The sequence below is a fragment of the Jaculus jaculus genome, chromosome 18, assembly GCF_020740685.1.
Source record: "Jaculus jaculus isolate mJacJac1 chromosome 18, mJacJac1.mat.Y.cur, whole genome shotgun sequence".
NCBI classification, from domain to species: Eukaryota; Metazoa; Chordata; class Mammalia; order Rodentia; family Dipodidae; genus Jaculus; species Jaculus jaculus.
Genome location: NC_059119.1, coordinates 38,585,306 through 38,602,695, shown reverse-complemented (window position 1 = coordinate 38,602,695; position 17,390 = coordinate 38,585,306). Strand labels below are relative to the sequence as shown.

Below are 17,390 nucleotides of genomic sequence, written 5' to 3'. Positions count from 1 at the left end.
TTTTTCCTAAGTGTCTTTATTTACAAATTTGAAATAAATGTGAGAAAATAATTATTCCTCCTTCTGAAAATAATCTCCAGAGACATATGCCCTTTTGTAAAATTGGATTTCTGTTAGTGTTGGAAAATGGTACCTGGCCTGAAGGCTTTGTGAGGAAGCTGAAAATATTAGAGAACAAATAAGACTTTTACACATGAACAAATATCTTACCATTAAAAAAAAATAGTGCTTAAATAGTGTAAGGGTTTCTACAGGATATATTTTAAATTAATACATATGAGGGAAAAATTTAAAATCAGTTGGTTGGACAATATGTTTTTATCTTCTTCCTCTTTAAAGAATTTTTACTTGGTCTTAATAAAATGATGTAGCACTTGGGGAAAAAGATGCAACATAATAACCCTGCACTGGAGGCCAAGATAGAGAAGACCTCCACTATCACTATGGCCTTCCCCTTGGTGCTATGGTAGACAGGGAGGAAGGTGACCCACACACTGCAGAACACCAGCATGCTGAAAGTCAGAAACTTGGCTTCATTGAATGTGTCAGGCAGGTTTCTAGCCAGGAAAGCCACCGTGAAGCTCCCTACTGCCAGAGATCCCAAGTATCCCAGGACACAGTAAAAGGCAGTGTCTGAGCCTTTGTTGCACACAATGACGATATGGCCGAGTTCCAAGTCTGCATCTGTGTCAACAAAGGGAGGAGATGTTCCCATCCAGATTCCACAAAGAACAAGTTGGACTAAGGTACATATGGGAATGATGAAGTTAGGTGTTCCTGATACCAGCAGCCCTCTCATCTTTCTTTCTGGAGTAGTGACCCTGAAAGCTAGAACCACAGTAACTGTTTTGGCCAAAACAGTGGAGACAGCCACAGTGAACAAAACTGCAAATGTGATCTGCTGCAGGATGCAATTGGTGTTGTTGGGATGTCCAATGAAGAGTAATGGGCAGAGAAAACAGAACTTGAGGGAGATGAGCAGGATGTAGCTGTTTGTTCGATTATTGGCCTTCACAATCGGTGTGTCTTGGTGCTTCACAAAAACCCCAAGAACAAGAGCAGTGAGGGCAGCGAAGAACAGGGCTATACAAGCCAGAACCATTCCCAAGGGGTCTTCATAAGCCAGAAACATCAAGGATTTTTGGAGACAGTGATTTTTCTGTATGCTGGCATACTGATTGATTGGACACTTCACACATTGATCCATATCTGACAGACAATGCAGAGAATCATCAGGATAGTGGCAGTATTCCCTTCTTAGCAACAGCACTCTGCAAACAAGTGTCTCTGAGGTGAACTATAGTTGTACTCTTTGTTCCTATTGATAATTAAGGTACTTTGCTCTATACCCATCATGACAATTAAGAAAGAACATCATGTTATGGTGAGAGAAACAAAAGTTTCTAACAATATTTTTATTTATTTGTTTACAAGGAGAGGGAGACAGAAAGACAGAGAGAGAATGGGTGCTCCTGAAACTCTAGCTACTGGAAACAAACACCAGATACATGTACCACATTGTCCACCTCGCTTTCTGTGTGTAATTGGGAATTAACTGAAGTAGTTAGGGTTTGAATGCATGTGTCTTAATTGTTGAGCTATCTCAGCATAACAAATCTGTATTTTCTTCACTTAACTAATCATTTTTTAAAGAATAAAATAATTTTGTTGTAGTGTACTAGAATTATATATATAATAACATCGCTTACATGAGGTTGTTTTTTTTTTTTTTTTTTTTGGTTTTTTAAGGTAGGGTTTCACTCTAGGCCAAGCTGACCTGGAATTCACAGCGATCCTCCTACCTCTGTCCCCCAAGTGCTGGGATTAAAGGTGTGTGCCACCACACCCGGCTTGAGATAATTCTTACAACTTCTACTAGAGACGATATGAATGAGTAACTAAGATGCTTGTCTGCAAAGCCTAAGGATGCCTGCTTGACCCATCACATCCTCATAAGTCAGATGCACAAGGTGACACATGAGTAATTTGCACATGTGCACAAGATAGCATATATGTCTGGAATTCAGCTGCAGTGGCTCGAGACCCTTGCACCCCAATTCTCGTTTTCTCTCTCTCCCTCCCCACCCTTCTCTCTATCTCTCTCTTCTTTCTCTCTCTCTCTCCCTCCCTCCCTCTTGCTCAGGCTGCCTTTCATTTAAAAAATGAGTCTGCTTGGTTTGCCTAAAAGAAAAATGTCCTTTAGCTCAGAGTTCTGTCAAACGTTCAATCCAAGACCAGAGAAGTACACAATTTTATGATACTAAAAATAGACAACATCCATAAATTTAGACCAAAAAATGTGATTGTTTCCTCACTTTACAGGTTTGTCTTATGAAGTCTGTCTGTCTGTAACAGGTGATTCCCTGTAGTTTTGTACTCAAATGTCAGTAGGTACATATTATAGTTTCAAAACATATATTTTTAAGAAATATGAATGAAAATGGAGACCCCAAGATATAATTAACACTAATATCACTATTGCTTCAAACCATTTCCTTGGAGTTGGTATTCATGTGCTAATTTTGGGAGGACATATGATTTACCTATTTTGCCAAATTCTACCTCAATAATTCCTGGTTTATGTTTTAGCAGAATTTGGCCAAGAAATTATTGACAAGATAGTATGAGCAAGAAAACTTGCCAACTTTGAAAAGAACTAACATGGTCCATAATAGTGAAATGAGGAGAAGCTCTTCCCATGTGGAAGTTGGATTTTGTACCATGGTGTTTCACAATTTTAATTGTGACTACAATGAATCAAAAAATGGAATTTAGGGGCTGTAAATTAAATATGGCTTAGCAATTAAGCACGTGCCTGTGAAGTCTAAGGACCCTAGTTCAAGGCTTGATTCTCCAGGCCCCATGTAAGCCAGTTACACAAGGTGACACATGCATCTGTATTTTGTTTTCAGTGGCTGGAGGCCCTGGCATACCCATTTCATTTCTCTCTCTCTCTTTCATATATATATATATATATATATATATATATATATATATATATATATATATCTACACACACACACACACATATACACACGTCTTTCTCTACCTATTTCTGTCTCTATCACTCTCAAATAAATAAATAAGAATAAACAATAAAATTAAATAAAATGGGATTTAAAAGAAATATATGGTATCTCCTATTGAGTATTTCCATAAATGAGTTTCTTTAACATTTATAACTCTAATATTAATTCTCTTAATCATGTATTTTAAATTTACATGCATACATTTTTATAAATCATGTAGACATGTAATATTTATTCTGTACTATAAGGCCATACATTCCATTTTATTTGGTATGTGTAACATAGCCAGCATGTACAAATGAAAAACACACTTCCCTGTTAATACTGAATTTATCGTCATCACTAAACTATTTTTAATTGTATATTAAAGTATTATTTGAATGAACACAGTTTTTACGTATTTCTAGTAAGATTATTTTAATCCATTTTTATGACATCATCAAGTCACACCCAAAACTTAATGTCAATCTCATTCCTTTTTTACACTATATACCAATACCTCTCCCTGTCCACTTTGACTTCTGCTACACTGAGAAGTGTACTGGGTATGAGAGTATACTATAAGCTATAATAGATGAAAATATTGAGGAATTAATATTTATATCACTTTTAAATATCTTTGATAATATATATTGCAGCCTTTATGTTCTACTCTAACATGACACCCCCATACACCGTCTAGCCTTCTTACCTGTAAAACAGAGGGCAACCTCAAATAACACCTATTCATCCATACATTGCTCAAACTAGTAGGCTTGATATCTCAGAAATACATACTTCTTTTCATCATTATTTCTAACCTATGAACATTTCTCAATATATTCTTAAATGCTTCAATATATATCTGAAACAATGCATACTATATTTTAATCAGAATATCTACGTTTCTTGATAAAGGTTGTTAATGTCTGTTATATGCTACTGTCTAAAGTGTTAAAATCAACTGCTTTCTGAATTACTTCATAGATACTCATTAGATATTATTGTTACATTGAACATATTTGCAAGAATAAATATCTGTAACGCAAAAAAAAGTTGTAAAAATGGCTTACTGGTTAAAGTAAAGCCTGCAAAGTCTAAAGACCCAGGTTTGACTGTTCAGGTCCCATGTAAACCAGATGCACATGGTGTCACATGCATCTGGAGTTTGTTTGCAGTGGTTAGAGTCTCTGACACTCACTTTCTCCCTCTCTCTCCCTCTCTCTCTCTCTCTCTCTCTCTCTCTCTCTCTCTCTCCCCCTAATAAGTAAATAAATAAAATAAGTCTTTAAAGCCAAAATAATGACATCTCTGAGCATTTATTTTCCATCAGCAGCCTATGAGGTACTGGAAAGATAAAGATGTGAAAAATTCTTTCTTATAAATTTCATTTATGAATATTTAAAGGAGATTATATGTATGTGTGACATTCCTTGATAGCAATAACATAATGACTAACTATTGGATCTCAAAGAGGGTTTTTTATTGTTGGAGAATTATTGTACTAGGTACCTAAAATGTGTTTCACAGAGTAAAGTGAATGTTATTTTCATGTTCACAAGTATTTGTCATTTCAACCAAGTGATTACTTTCAGGTTCCCAGAAGGGCCCTGCAAGTTCCCACTGTGGGTAGAGAAAACAGTCAAACTGGAGAAAGGCTCTAAACCATCAACTTACTCGTTTTGTTAGAAATCTCATTTTCTCCACAGGGGAAACATTCATAACAGCAGGCTGCCTTTCCCTTCTGTTGTAACTTCCTGAAACCAAGTCTGCAAGTCTCACTACACACAGAGGAGGGAATCTGAGGAGAACCAAAAGTGTAGTTTCAAAATTTACATTGTTATACACTACATTCATAGCTATATAGTTAAAACAATCACAATTATTAAACTTTTAATCCACAACTACAATAAAAATGAAGTGTCACACTCGATTTACTATGTTGATAGTTGTCATAGTGACTAAGATTTTTATAAAATAATTTGTCATTTCCAATTATTTTTCAGAAGATATACAGAAAATCTATGACCCTGGAAAGAGAATCCTAAACACCGTGTTTCACCTGACCAAACCATGAGGGCCACACATGGCCCCACATGATTTGATCTGTTTAGGTCTAGAGTAAAGCATTACAGTTAGGTACGACATACCTTCCTACTCCCTGTGGCCCATGCTATTGCCTCATCAGACAAATACAATTGTTGACCAAGGGAACCATATGAAGAGAACTGTCCTATTTTCACCTTTATTCCATGACCTTGTGGAAAATTTGAAATGTGGGAAATATCATAATCTGTACCATAATTTTTTTTCACATTAAGAGTCACTAGGTCTCCAACAGGGTTAATAAATTGGATGCTCTTCAGACTGTGGTAAAACTAAAAGAAATGTATGATTTTCCAATTATGTACATACACAGATATACATAATATGTGATAGTAGTAATACCTTTCCATTTTTTACAACTCTCCTCTGAGAAATAAATTTTAGTGCATGTAACTAATAGTGTGAAATAAATCAATTTCCACAGATAAATTAAATATTGCTACATTTTTGTAAGTATAGTTTTAGAGAAACTCCTAAAATTGATCACCAAATATCAGAAAGGCTATTGAGATCAGCCTGAAAGCCCACTATATTTATAGAAATCAAAAAACCATTATAGCATCAAGGTCTTCAGTAATAGCAGTAAGACAGACTAACTTTAACTCTCATGTGACCTCTCAATAACACTAATCAGGATAATTTGGCATGGAAAACAGCAAGATTACATCTAGATTTCAAACAGTGCATGATAAAAATACTGGAAGCACATATCAAATGCTTAAAACAGTTGGACATGGTATCAGGATCATGTGTCACATAAAATATGTATCACTCAAAACTTATGTTAGATAATTCAGTGTCTTCATGTATATACACAGTGAAGCTTTTTCATGGCTGTCTGCTTGACTGGAGTTAGAATTAACAATTAACATGGAAACAAAACTGTGGGCATGTCACTAGGAATTTTTAGGTTAATTACTAAGCCTGGAAAGCTCACACAATGCAGTGGCACTATTTCATTGGAACACGTATATTCATCACCCTTGCTTACAGCCTGCAGATGCCGTGGACGCAGTCTGTTTCAGGCCTGCTCTCATGGTGTCACCATCACGAAGGACTACAGTCTTGAATGTGAAGTAGAATGAAACCTTTCTCAACTAAGTTGTTCTGGTCAAGAATTTGCCCTGAAAAAAGTAACTGATAAACTCAGTCTAGATTTACTTCCTAGGGAATGAAACAATGTAGAAACACCCAAAATTTAGAGTACTCCCAGAAAATCGGTTTAAACATGTATGGAAATACTGAGAAAGAAACATTAATGACACTACATACCTTTGGGCAGTCCTCACGGTGATATTTTCTCAATGGCTGACCATCTATCTGTTGATAACATATTTCATGCCAGACATATGCCCAAGCGTACACAGCATTGTATAGGTTATAATTCTCATCATTCATGGCTATGTCAAGTCCTTGACTTGCGTACCATTCTAATGCGGTGTTTGGTGAACACCTACTCTGTGTTCTACATTTAGATTCAATGTCCAAACAATTAAAGTACATCCATTCTGATCGCATCACAGAAATGTCTATTGGATATTGGGATTTGTTCATTGTCTGAATAAATTTTTTAAAGTTGGGAATCTTATGAAGGTGATGAGAAAATGTGAAAGCACCATGGAATGAGTCAAGAATGAAGTCTCTTCCTGTATTTGTGATGACATCCCACTGTGATGTGGTGACCCAAATCCTACGTATGCCTAAATATGCCCATCTTCTAAAGCTCACTTCCAGTGTAGAATTCATTTCACCATAAATGATCACAACATTTGCCAATGATATCACAATTTGTTTATAATATTTCTCAGCCCGTGTATTATATAAGTTCATGTTTAGTGGGATCACATTCACAAAGGCTAAACATAGCTCATTTCTTTGCATCTTTTCTCTGAAGTCTGAGAGAAATTGATTACCTTGGTCATCATCAGAGATTACCAGCCCCACCCAGGTCCAGTTGAAATGAAGCATTAAGGAGACTATGGCAAAAGGCAGCCTTGTTTCCTTGGGGGCAATCTGATACAGATAAGGGTACTGAAATTGGTCACTCAGAATAGGATGAAATGGGCCATAGTGAATCTAAAGGACAAAGAGTATAGAAATCAACATGAGCAAGAGCATTGGAAGAAAACTCAATCTAAGATCTGAATTATGATGATCACCACTTGGGAAGAATGTTGGGATGGTTGATTGTTCACAACATCAGTTGTCATATTTTATTATCCATAAGACTCCACTGAACAGTTTAATGATTGTAGGAAATCTTTTTGTATGTCTCTACAGTTCTTCTTATCAATTTGTAAAAATTACTTGCTGATACCTCACCAAATCACTGATTATTTTCTCTATAAACTGTATATGAAAAAAACATGGATAAACCTAGTATCTACTGGAAATATCTCTAAGCACATGAATATGGTTAAAAAGGAGACAAGAATTCTACTCTGTATATTACAAAGTCTCACCTGTCCAAAATTATAGGTTGTCAGCAATGTCCCTATCAGGCTACTTGATGCCCATGATGGTCCTGTCAATATTAAATCACAATGCATTATTTCACAGTTATAATTAGGAACAATATACTCTTTATTTTCTTTTAGAGAAGAGATAAGAATCCATGAATCTTCACAATTGGAAGGACTGAAATTAAAATTAATAGACATGTTCGGTATAAGTTTGGGACTTCTGTTGATCTCCTCAGTGACAAAAAGCATTGTCAGAATATATTGAAATTTTTTGACTGGAACACTGAAAAGAAACACAGTAATCATTATGGATGAGGCTTCAAACAAGATAACAATTAAAGTGGACATATACTACATGTGATAATTGCTTTGTGTTCTCTTTGTCTCATTTGTAGTTTACTCCTGTCTTCTTGAAAAAAATACACACACACACACACACACACACACACACACATATGTCCACCTAGAATTTACTGTCAGGAATTTCTTTATGTATTTATTTGGTGCCATAACAACATATTTAGTAATGCTTTGTGAGACATCCTCTAATGTGTGGCTTCCCAGAATCAGGCGGTATATGCAGTAGGAGGGGAAAAGAGACTGGCTCTACACTCAGACTCAAATTTGGTATCCTAGGAATGATCATGCAGCTAGGAAGAATATCATGGATATGAGTAAACTGCTCCATTACACTCTTTGGAACCTGGCAGTGTGCAGTGTGGGTGGAAAAGAAACCAGGTACTAGTCAAGATGCCTAAACTAGTCATGTGTGTTTCTGTGGACCAAGTGTGATACTCGCCACAGGTGAAACAGGTGGAGAAAAGTGGTGGCTGGGTGTGCTTAGAATCATTTTGGTAGTCAAGTACATGTAAGGGGGCAGGAGATAACATTGGGTTCTACGGATATGGATACAATGGAGGGAAGATGAGTTGTGAGAAAGATAATAACTTTTGTCAATGCAAAACAATTGAGTTATTGGTGATTATGAATACAATCTTCTGACATTGTGCTCTGCCTTTACATTTTTTCTCTCTCTATGTATCACTACTAGACTTCTAGTTTACCAAGTAAGCAGGAAAAAAAAAAAACCTCCGAATTTCATGGTATTTCAGATGTTGAAAATTTCATGTTCACTTAAACTTTTGGCTCTCCCTGCCAAAGTAACTTTTGGATTTCCTGTATACCACTCTTACTATTATGTCTTTGATATATATATATCAAATATATAAAATATATATATATATATATCAAATATATATATATGATGTTATTAGCTAATTAGAGTCCTTCCGTAGATGTATTTTGGCTTCATGTTTAAAATAGTTCTTCATAATCATTTATTCTTTGTAGTCCTTTTATGAACATATAACTTTTAGGTAGTTCAAGTGACTACACTAATATACACTAGAGAAAATATAGCATATGCAACAAATGCTCCTGGAAAAATTTAATAACTTCATATAGAAAAATGAAACTAGACCCACTCCTCTTCCCATGCAAAAAATTCAACTCCAAATGGATGAATTACCTCAAAATAAGGCTCAAAATTCTAAAGTTACAGGATGAAACAAAAGGTTGAACTCTCTACAAAATACAACTGGGGACATAATTCCTGAATAATACCACAGTAATTCAGAAAAATAAATCCCTCAAGCAGTGGAATCTTACAAAGAAAAAATGCTTGTCTAGAGACAAAATACCCTACACACAGCCCACAAACTGCCTACAGATGGAGAGAACATCTTTGCCAGTTAAACCCCTGACAGAAGACTCACACACAGAATGTACAAGAAACTCAAAAAACTAAACAATAACACAAACAAACAATGCACTCCAACAGTGGGGCAGAGAACTCAACAGGAAATTGCCAAAGCAAGAAATTAAATGGCTAACTCATCTATAAAAATGTTCATTGTTCTTAATAATCAGGAAATGCAAATTTAAACTATGATGGAATTAGACCACACTACAAAAAGGATGGGAATCTTAAAAGAAATTGCAGTAAATTTGGAGAACATTCAAGGAAAGGATATGCCTAATTCACTACTGATGGGAATGCAAACTTGTACAGTCAATGTAGAACTCAATGAGCAGACTCTAGAAAACGATGAAAATAATGGTAACAACTAACCCTGCCATTTCTCTACTGGGCATCTATACTAAATGCTCCACTCTTAAATCCAGAAACATGATATTAGCTGCTCAGATCACAATGACTAAGAAAAAGAATCAACCCACATGCTTATCGCTTGGGAAATGTATATTGAACATGTGGTTCATATACATAATGGGATTCTATTCAACCCTATCAACAAAATAATATAATGAAATTGGCAGGAAAATTGTCAGGATTTGAACAGACAATAGTGAGTGAACACTCACTCATATATAAAAATACAAAAGCCACATTGTTTCCCACATCCATGGTTCCTGAACTGGAATAGCTTGAATTTCTGTGATATTGAACAAAAAATAGGAGGGAGAAATAAAAGGGATTGGATGGTTTGGGGAACAAGAATGGGAAGGGACAGACACATGGAAACATAAGTAAAACAAAATCCAAAATGTATTGATAGAGGAGACTTCCGGTTAAGATGGCAGCATAAGAAGCCTGCCAAAGCAGCCTAGGGGAAAAAAAGCCAAAGAAAACCCAGTAAAATGCACACTTTTACTAAAAGGGGAGGTGTGTAAGAGATTAAAATGGCAGCAGAGAAGTAGGAGAGATCCAGAGCATCCAGAGCCCACACAGGCAGGCCGAAGCAGCTCCGGCAGTCGTGGATCTAGCTCCGGCAGTGGAAGCAGCGGTTGAAGCCACAACTCTGGCTCTGGCAGCAACCTCAGGGGTTCCGGCACCAGCACCAGTGGCTCAAGCAGCGGCAGATCCAGCAGCGGCATCTTCATCAGCAGTAGCGGCGGATAGTTGCCAGGCTCAGTTTGCCCCACAGAAAAAGCCAGTGCCCAGCTCCAGAAAATAGAACAGTGGCCCAACGACCCAGCTGGCAACTTGAATGAGACCAAAATCATCCAAAAAGGTAACTGGGATTGCACCAGGGAAGGGTCTCACTTGGTCACAAGCTAACTTGGATCCCTCAACAGACCATAAATCTTGACCTCTTTCTTAATACAGAAAAATCAAGTTACCTACAAAGGAAAGCCTATCAGGATTACAGCAGATTACTCAACACAACATTGAAAAGCAGAAGGGATTTGAGTGATGTATTCCAAATTCTGAAAGATAACAACTGTCAACCAAGGTTATCCTGTGAAGCTATCCATTCAAATAGACAGAGAAATAAGGACATTCCATGACAAAACAGGCTAAAAGAGTATTTGAAACAAAACCCACTGTACAGAAAATCATCCATGCTGAAGAGAAAGAAAAGCACACACATAAGGAACCTGGAAAAAACAAGCAATACTCAAATACTAGGTAACACAAGAGAGCAAAGGTTGAGGCAGAACCACAAAAAGAAAAATGGCAAACATAAATACACACCTTTCAATAATATCTCAATATCAAGGGCCTCAATGCCCCAACCAAAAGACATAGGTTTGCAGACTGGTTTAAAAAGCAGGATCCTACAATTTGTTGTCTCCAAGAAACTCACCTTTCTACAACAGATGGGCATTATCTTCTGGTGAAAGGTTGAAAAATGGTGTTTCAAGCAAATGGGCCTAGAAAACAAGCAGGAGTTGCTATCCTAATATCTGACAAGTTAGACTTAAGTCCAACGTTAGTTAAGAAAGATAAGGAAGGTCACTTTATATTGATTAGGGGCACACTCCAACAGGAGGACATTACAATCCTAAGCATATATGCACCTAACATTGGGGCTCCCAAATTCATCAAACAATATGTATTGATACAGAAAAATACTTTCACTTCAATAGCAGAGTAAAATATATAAACCATCAATAGCAGCATGGAGGGATTTTCTGGTAAGATGCACCCTGGACAGAGTGGACTGAATCCTTACCATAAAATGTTTGGCACTGGCTATCAAATCCAAGTACAAGAAATTGAATACACCCCACATCAAGCTGTTGACTGAGGAGACCTATGAGTATTGCTAAACAAGACATATTTCTGCCAAATCACTTGATTAACCACCTAAAGGGAAACTTGAGATCCTAATGCCGAGGAAACCACATGCAACCAATGCTGAATATCACAGATCATTGTAGGATCAGGCTGAATATGGAAGGAAGTCAGCACCAAGATGGTTAATCCATATACTGCTGAAAATATGCTATGAGAGTCTGTACAAAAGCAGCCAACAAAACTGTGAGTAATCAGGAGACTATGGTATATCCAAGAAGCCATACTGAGCAGATGTACACACCTGAGCAATACTGTCAGTCTCCCTAGGTGCATAAACAACGCCTTTCCAGTTAGCTAATTGATACACTCAGTGGAAAAGAAACCATACCAAGAACTAAGTGCTAACTCAGAATCCTAAGGAGATGGAGATGATAGACTCCAATGAGAACCATCTTCAGCCAAAAAAATCTCTCATAATTTACAATCATTATACATTTTAATCTATTATCATCTCATTCTACATTGGAGAATCTGTTTTTCTTTTTCAGAAAGGAATAAGAACAAAGAGCAACCAAATATATACCAACAGAATAAGGATCACCTACTCTATGTCAGCAAGTGAACCACCCCTAGCACAGAATCTAGGGCCCAAATGAAAACACAAAAGAACTACCTAGATGTGCAAGAATGCTGCTTCCATGAGGAACTTCACAACGTGCATCAGGGTAAGATAGACACACTGATAATACTATGAACATAATAAAGCAGAAATCCAGAATGCTGAGATTTCCACACTAAGGTAGACATAGAGCACAGTGATCAAGGCTCTGGGAATCTTGAGGAAGAGAGCATGGAAAGAATGTAAGAGCCACAGGGTGGGATGAAATATTCATGAGCATTGCATTCCCCACAATGACAGACTTCTACTCACAATTCATTACCAGTACATACATGGTGAATACCAATAGTCCAACTAGATGGGATTTTAGTGAAATGTGGGCCAGAAGGAGGGGAATGAAGGTAACAACAGTTGATGTATACATATAAAGTGTCAACTTAATTAAAGGAAATATTATAAGAAGTGAAAAAAAGAAATTTCTGTTTGTAACATGTAAATCCTGCTATGAAATTGTAGCAGTACCACTTGTAACACTGACCAGTTTAGGTTCTCAGAAGTGGTGTAAGTATTCACAACTTTGAGTGCCATCTATCCTACCAGGAATAAAAATATTATACAGTCATTTTTAATTTTTTCATTATTTATTTATTTATTTGAGAGTGACATACACAGAGAGAAAGGGAGAGAGAGAGAGAGAGAGAGAGAGAGAGAGAGAGAGAGAGAGAGAGAGAGAGGGAGAGAGAAAGAGAAAGAGAAAGAAAGAGAAAGAGAGAGATAGAGAGAAGGGGCATGCCAGGGCCTTTAGCCACTTCAAACAGACTCCGGACATGTGAACCCCTTGTTCATCTGGCTAACGTAGGTCCTAGGGAATTGAGCCTCGAACTGGGGTCGTTAGGCTTCATGGTCAAGTTCTTAACCCCTAAGCCATCTCTCTAGCCTGACAGTCCTTTCTTAAGTGTGTCCTTCATTAATGCATTAAAAGGAATAAGGACAATACACCTGACTGATTATATTTCAAATTCATGGTATTCTTATGACACACAGTAATATAGGAAAACAGTGCGTCATTGGCACCTTTCTTCTCCCTACACTTTATGTCAAAAGTAGGGAAATATAATGGAATCTCATAGACCTATTATCTGAGAGATGAGTAGCTATGAGAAAAGTCTGTCCAGGGTTAGACAGACAAAGAAAATTGTTCCCTTTTCACAGACTTTAGGAATTATGTGCTCCTGAGTGAAAGATGGGCAGCTCCTTGAACGGACACTTTGTCTCGGCATGTTAATAAGAACAAATGCCAATGGTGTTTATTGTCAGGAAAGGAAACTCTATATGAAGCAAGAAGAAAACAATGCGTTCTCCAAATTCTAGCTTTCTACAGAAATAGAATCACTGAAGAAAAAGAAGGTTGAAACTGTATCTCTGAAGAACACAGACAGCCAAATAAAAAGCTCTGTGAAAATCTGACAAGTGGAAGGGATGTAGAAGTGAACATAATATCTAAACTAGAAGGCCTGGTGGCCGACCTAATACAGTCCAACAAAGACAAAGACAAACTAATAGGAAGGTAGGAATGGGAACATCAAGGTATCCAGAATACTATGAAAAGATCAAACATAAGAATTTAGGGATACCAGGTGTGGTGCTATATGCCTTTACTCCCAGCACCCCATAGGCACAGGTACAAGGATCACTGTGAGTTCGAGGCCACCCTGAAACGCCATAGTAAATTCTAGGTCAGCCTGGGATATAGTGAGATATACCTTGAAAAAACAGAAAAGAAAATAAGAGGAAGACTTTAGGGTATGTTAGAAAGAGGAGAATTTCAATCCAGAGTTTTAGTAAGTGTTTTTGACAAAATCATAGTAGAAAAATGTCCCCAAATTGGGAAATAAATGCCACTGATGATAAAAGAAGCTTTTAGAACAGAAGACATACAAAATCTGGATGGCACCTTGCTTCACCATGCTATAATTTAACTACTAAACAGGGAAACTTGAGAAAATACATTGAAAGCGGTCAGATGAAAAAGGCATCACCTACAAATTCAAGCACATCAGAATAACATGAAATTACTCAACACAAACTTTAAAAGCCAGAATGGCTTAGACAGATGTTTTCAAATTTTTGAAAGTTAACAATTGTCAACCAAGGTTATTTTGTGCTGCAAAGCTGTCTATCCAAGTTGGCTGAGAAATAAGAACATTGCACAACAAAAACAGGCTAGAGGAATTTATGGCAAGTAGTCCAGCTTACAGAATATACTTGAAGTATTCCTTCACTGAAGAGAAAACAAATCACTGACAGGAAGAAATAGGAACAAATAAAACATGCCCAAATAACAGTTAAAACAAGTGAGTAAAGGGAAAACAGGAATCATTACCAAACAAGAATAATGGAGAGAATAATACATACCTTCCAATAACAACTCTTAATATCAGTGGCCTCAATGCCCAACCAAAAGACACAGGCGTGCAGGCTGGATTAAGAGCTAAGATCCTGCCATTTGTTGCCTCCAGGAAACTCCTCTCTCAATAAAAGATAGACATTGTCTTAGGGCAAAAGGATGGAAAATGGTATTTCAAGCAAATATGCATAGGAAACAAGCAGGAATGTTATCCTAATGTCTGACAAGATAGACTTCAAAAGAAAATTAGTGAGGAAAGATAAAAGTCATTTTGTACTGATTATAGGAACACTCCAACAGTAGGAGATTACAATCCTAAATATATATGTACCTAACATGGGGGATGTCAATGTTATCAAACAAGCACTATTAGACTTTATGTCATAGATAATACCAATCACAATTACAGTGGGTGAATTCAATACCCCACTATCATCAATTGCCAGGTCATCACCACAAAAAAATAAATAAATAAAATAGAGAGACATATGGACTAAATGATGTCATGTAACAAATGGACCTAACAGATATGTAGAGAACATTCCATCCAAATGCTGCAGATCATACTTTTTTTTTTCCAAGAAACACATGGAACATTGTATAAAATTCACCATATATTAGGAGAAAAAGTAAATCCCTTGTACTCTATCTGACCACAATGGATTAAACTGCAAATCAGCAAGAAAATTTACATTGAACTGTAAACAAATCAGCTACATTTGACTGTGGGAAAATTCTGCTCAGTAAAATATAGAATAAATTTGATTCTTTCATTAGTGGTATGGTATGCTTTGGAGGAAAATATCGAGGGATCCTGTTACTGTACCCATATACAGACTTGATACACTTTATTCATAACTTTCAAACAAAAAGCTAACTAACAAAACTGAACTTACCGGTAAAGCTGGTTCATTGAATCATAGGATATCTTATGTTCATTTGGTGCCTCAACTATAAACAAACAATCCTTCCACATGTTGCCATTACTTTCTGTATTTTGCTTTATTCTCCAAAAGCAGCTTGTTTCTGTCAAACTGCAGAAGGGGATGGAAAGCAATTGAAGAAATAAGACAAATATGAAAATTATCAGTTTCCCCATATCTAGAAGCTCTCAGTCTGTGTTCATATGTAATGTGCAGAATCAGGTAGATACACACATCACATAAGCCTCCTTATGTGTGTACCCACATCACTACTACTGCTGAGTACAAGGGATACTTATATCCCTAGTTATTTCTTTCTAGTCTGTGTCATCCTCCCTTGGGGAGTACAGAACATAGCCCTGGGGCTCTGCATCTGAGTTCTACATCAAGGTCAAAAACCAAGTTGAAAAACATGTTGTGAGGACCATCTGTTGGTTCAGGTGCTGTGTGTTCATGCATATCCAAGCATGAATGCCACTGGGACAATCTCCTGAGCATACTTGTTTTCAGACTAATTTCAAGAAGCCATTTGGATGAATAGCACCTGAAATCATGTAAGTGGATTTCCTTGGAGTTTCCAAGTCAAGATGTTAGGTGAAACAGTCAGAAAGTTTTCCTGCTCACCATAGTTCAAGCAGACATGGGCAGCATTGGCTCCTCCATTGTTCAAGCAATGCAGAGAATACTCACATCAGCATCACAGCATTTACTGTGTGGTCCATGCACTGCTCATAGCATTTTCATGCTTGTAATATCCCACAACTCCAGGTTTCCCATTGTCTGAGTACAAAATAAATAAAATAATCATGACAAGTCCAGAAATTCCCAGTCACTCTCCCAATAAAAATTCTGACACTATGATTCATACTTTTGTTCTAATACATGACCTTCATCTTCTTCCTAAATTCCCACAGACTAATAAGTTTTGATAGCCAAGATTCTCATCTTTAATACAATTTTCTCCAGTATGTATCTTTACCTAATTACAGAATCCCACATTGAAATTAACTTTATTTTTTATGTTATTACACTGAACTTCCATCACCTAAGTAAGGCATTATTTTTGTTGTTGCTTTCACATTATCTGTTGCCAATTGGACAGTAAATAAGTGTGTGGGGGGGCGCTGGAGTCATAGCTTAGGGGTTAAGGTACTTGCCTGAAAAATCAAAGGACCTCAATTCAATTCCATAGGACATATTTAAATCATATGAACAAGGTGCCACATGAATCTGGAGCTAGTTTTCAGTGTCTGGAGGTCCTGGCCAGCCCATTCTTTCTCTTGCTCTTTCTCTCTCCTCTGCCTCGTTCTCTCTCACTCTCTCAAATAAATAAATAAAAATAAAATTACATAAATGAGTATGGGATGATGAGTCTGCTTTTTATTATATGGACTGTATAGAAAGTTGTGCAAATTTAAGTAATTTCTTTTTTGTGTGACTTGAGATAGATGTTGGGACTTGAATTAAGGCTCACTTGTCCTGATGTATCTCATTATTTCAAATCTAATTAATATTGGAAAATCATTACCTGGGCTTGGCGGCACACAAATTCCATACCAGCACTTGGGACTCAAAGGTAGGAGGATTGTCATGGGCTTGGGGCCATTCTGAGTGTACATAGTGGATTCCAGTTCTGCATGGGCTAGAGCAAGACCCCACATTGAAAACAAATCATTTCTCAGTGATTTCAAATCTGAAAAGAATGATCCTGGAGGATTTGGAGAGGCAAATGCATAGAAATAGGGAGAATCAGCCACGGAAGGGGAGAAAATTCATTTTCTCGTTTTCACTGTGGACAGTGTTGAGTATTTTGTCATTAGTAT

General features: G+C 36.9%; 1 protein-coding gene across 1 annotated transcript; it reads right to left on the bottom strand.

Annotated features, from left to right (window-relative positions):
- Positions 1 to 295: 295 nt before the first annotated feature.
- Positions 296 to 16,289, bottom strand: LOC101609849 (vomeronasal type-2 receptor 116-like). Its single transcript, XM_045137276.1, has 8 exons — positions 16,258 to 16,289; positions 15,541 to 15,678; positions 7,577 to 7,859; positions 6,395 to 7,190; positions 5,931 to 5,955; positions 5,159 to 5,375; positions 4,686 to 4,809; positions 296 to 1,209 (listed from the first exon to the last, which is right to left on the bottom strand). The coding sequence occupies exons 1-8, from the start codon at positions 16,287 to 16,289 to the stop codon at positions 296 to 298; spliced, it is 2,529 nt and encodes an 842-aa protein (XP_044993211.1).
- Positions 16,290 to 17,390: the final 1,101 nt, after the last annotated feature.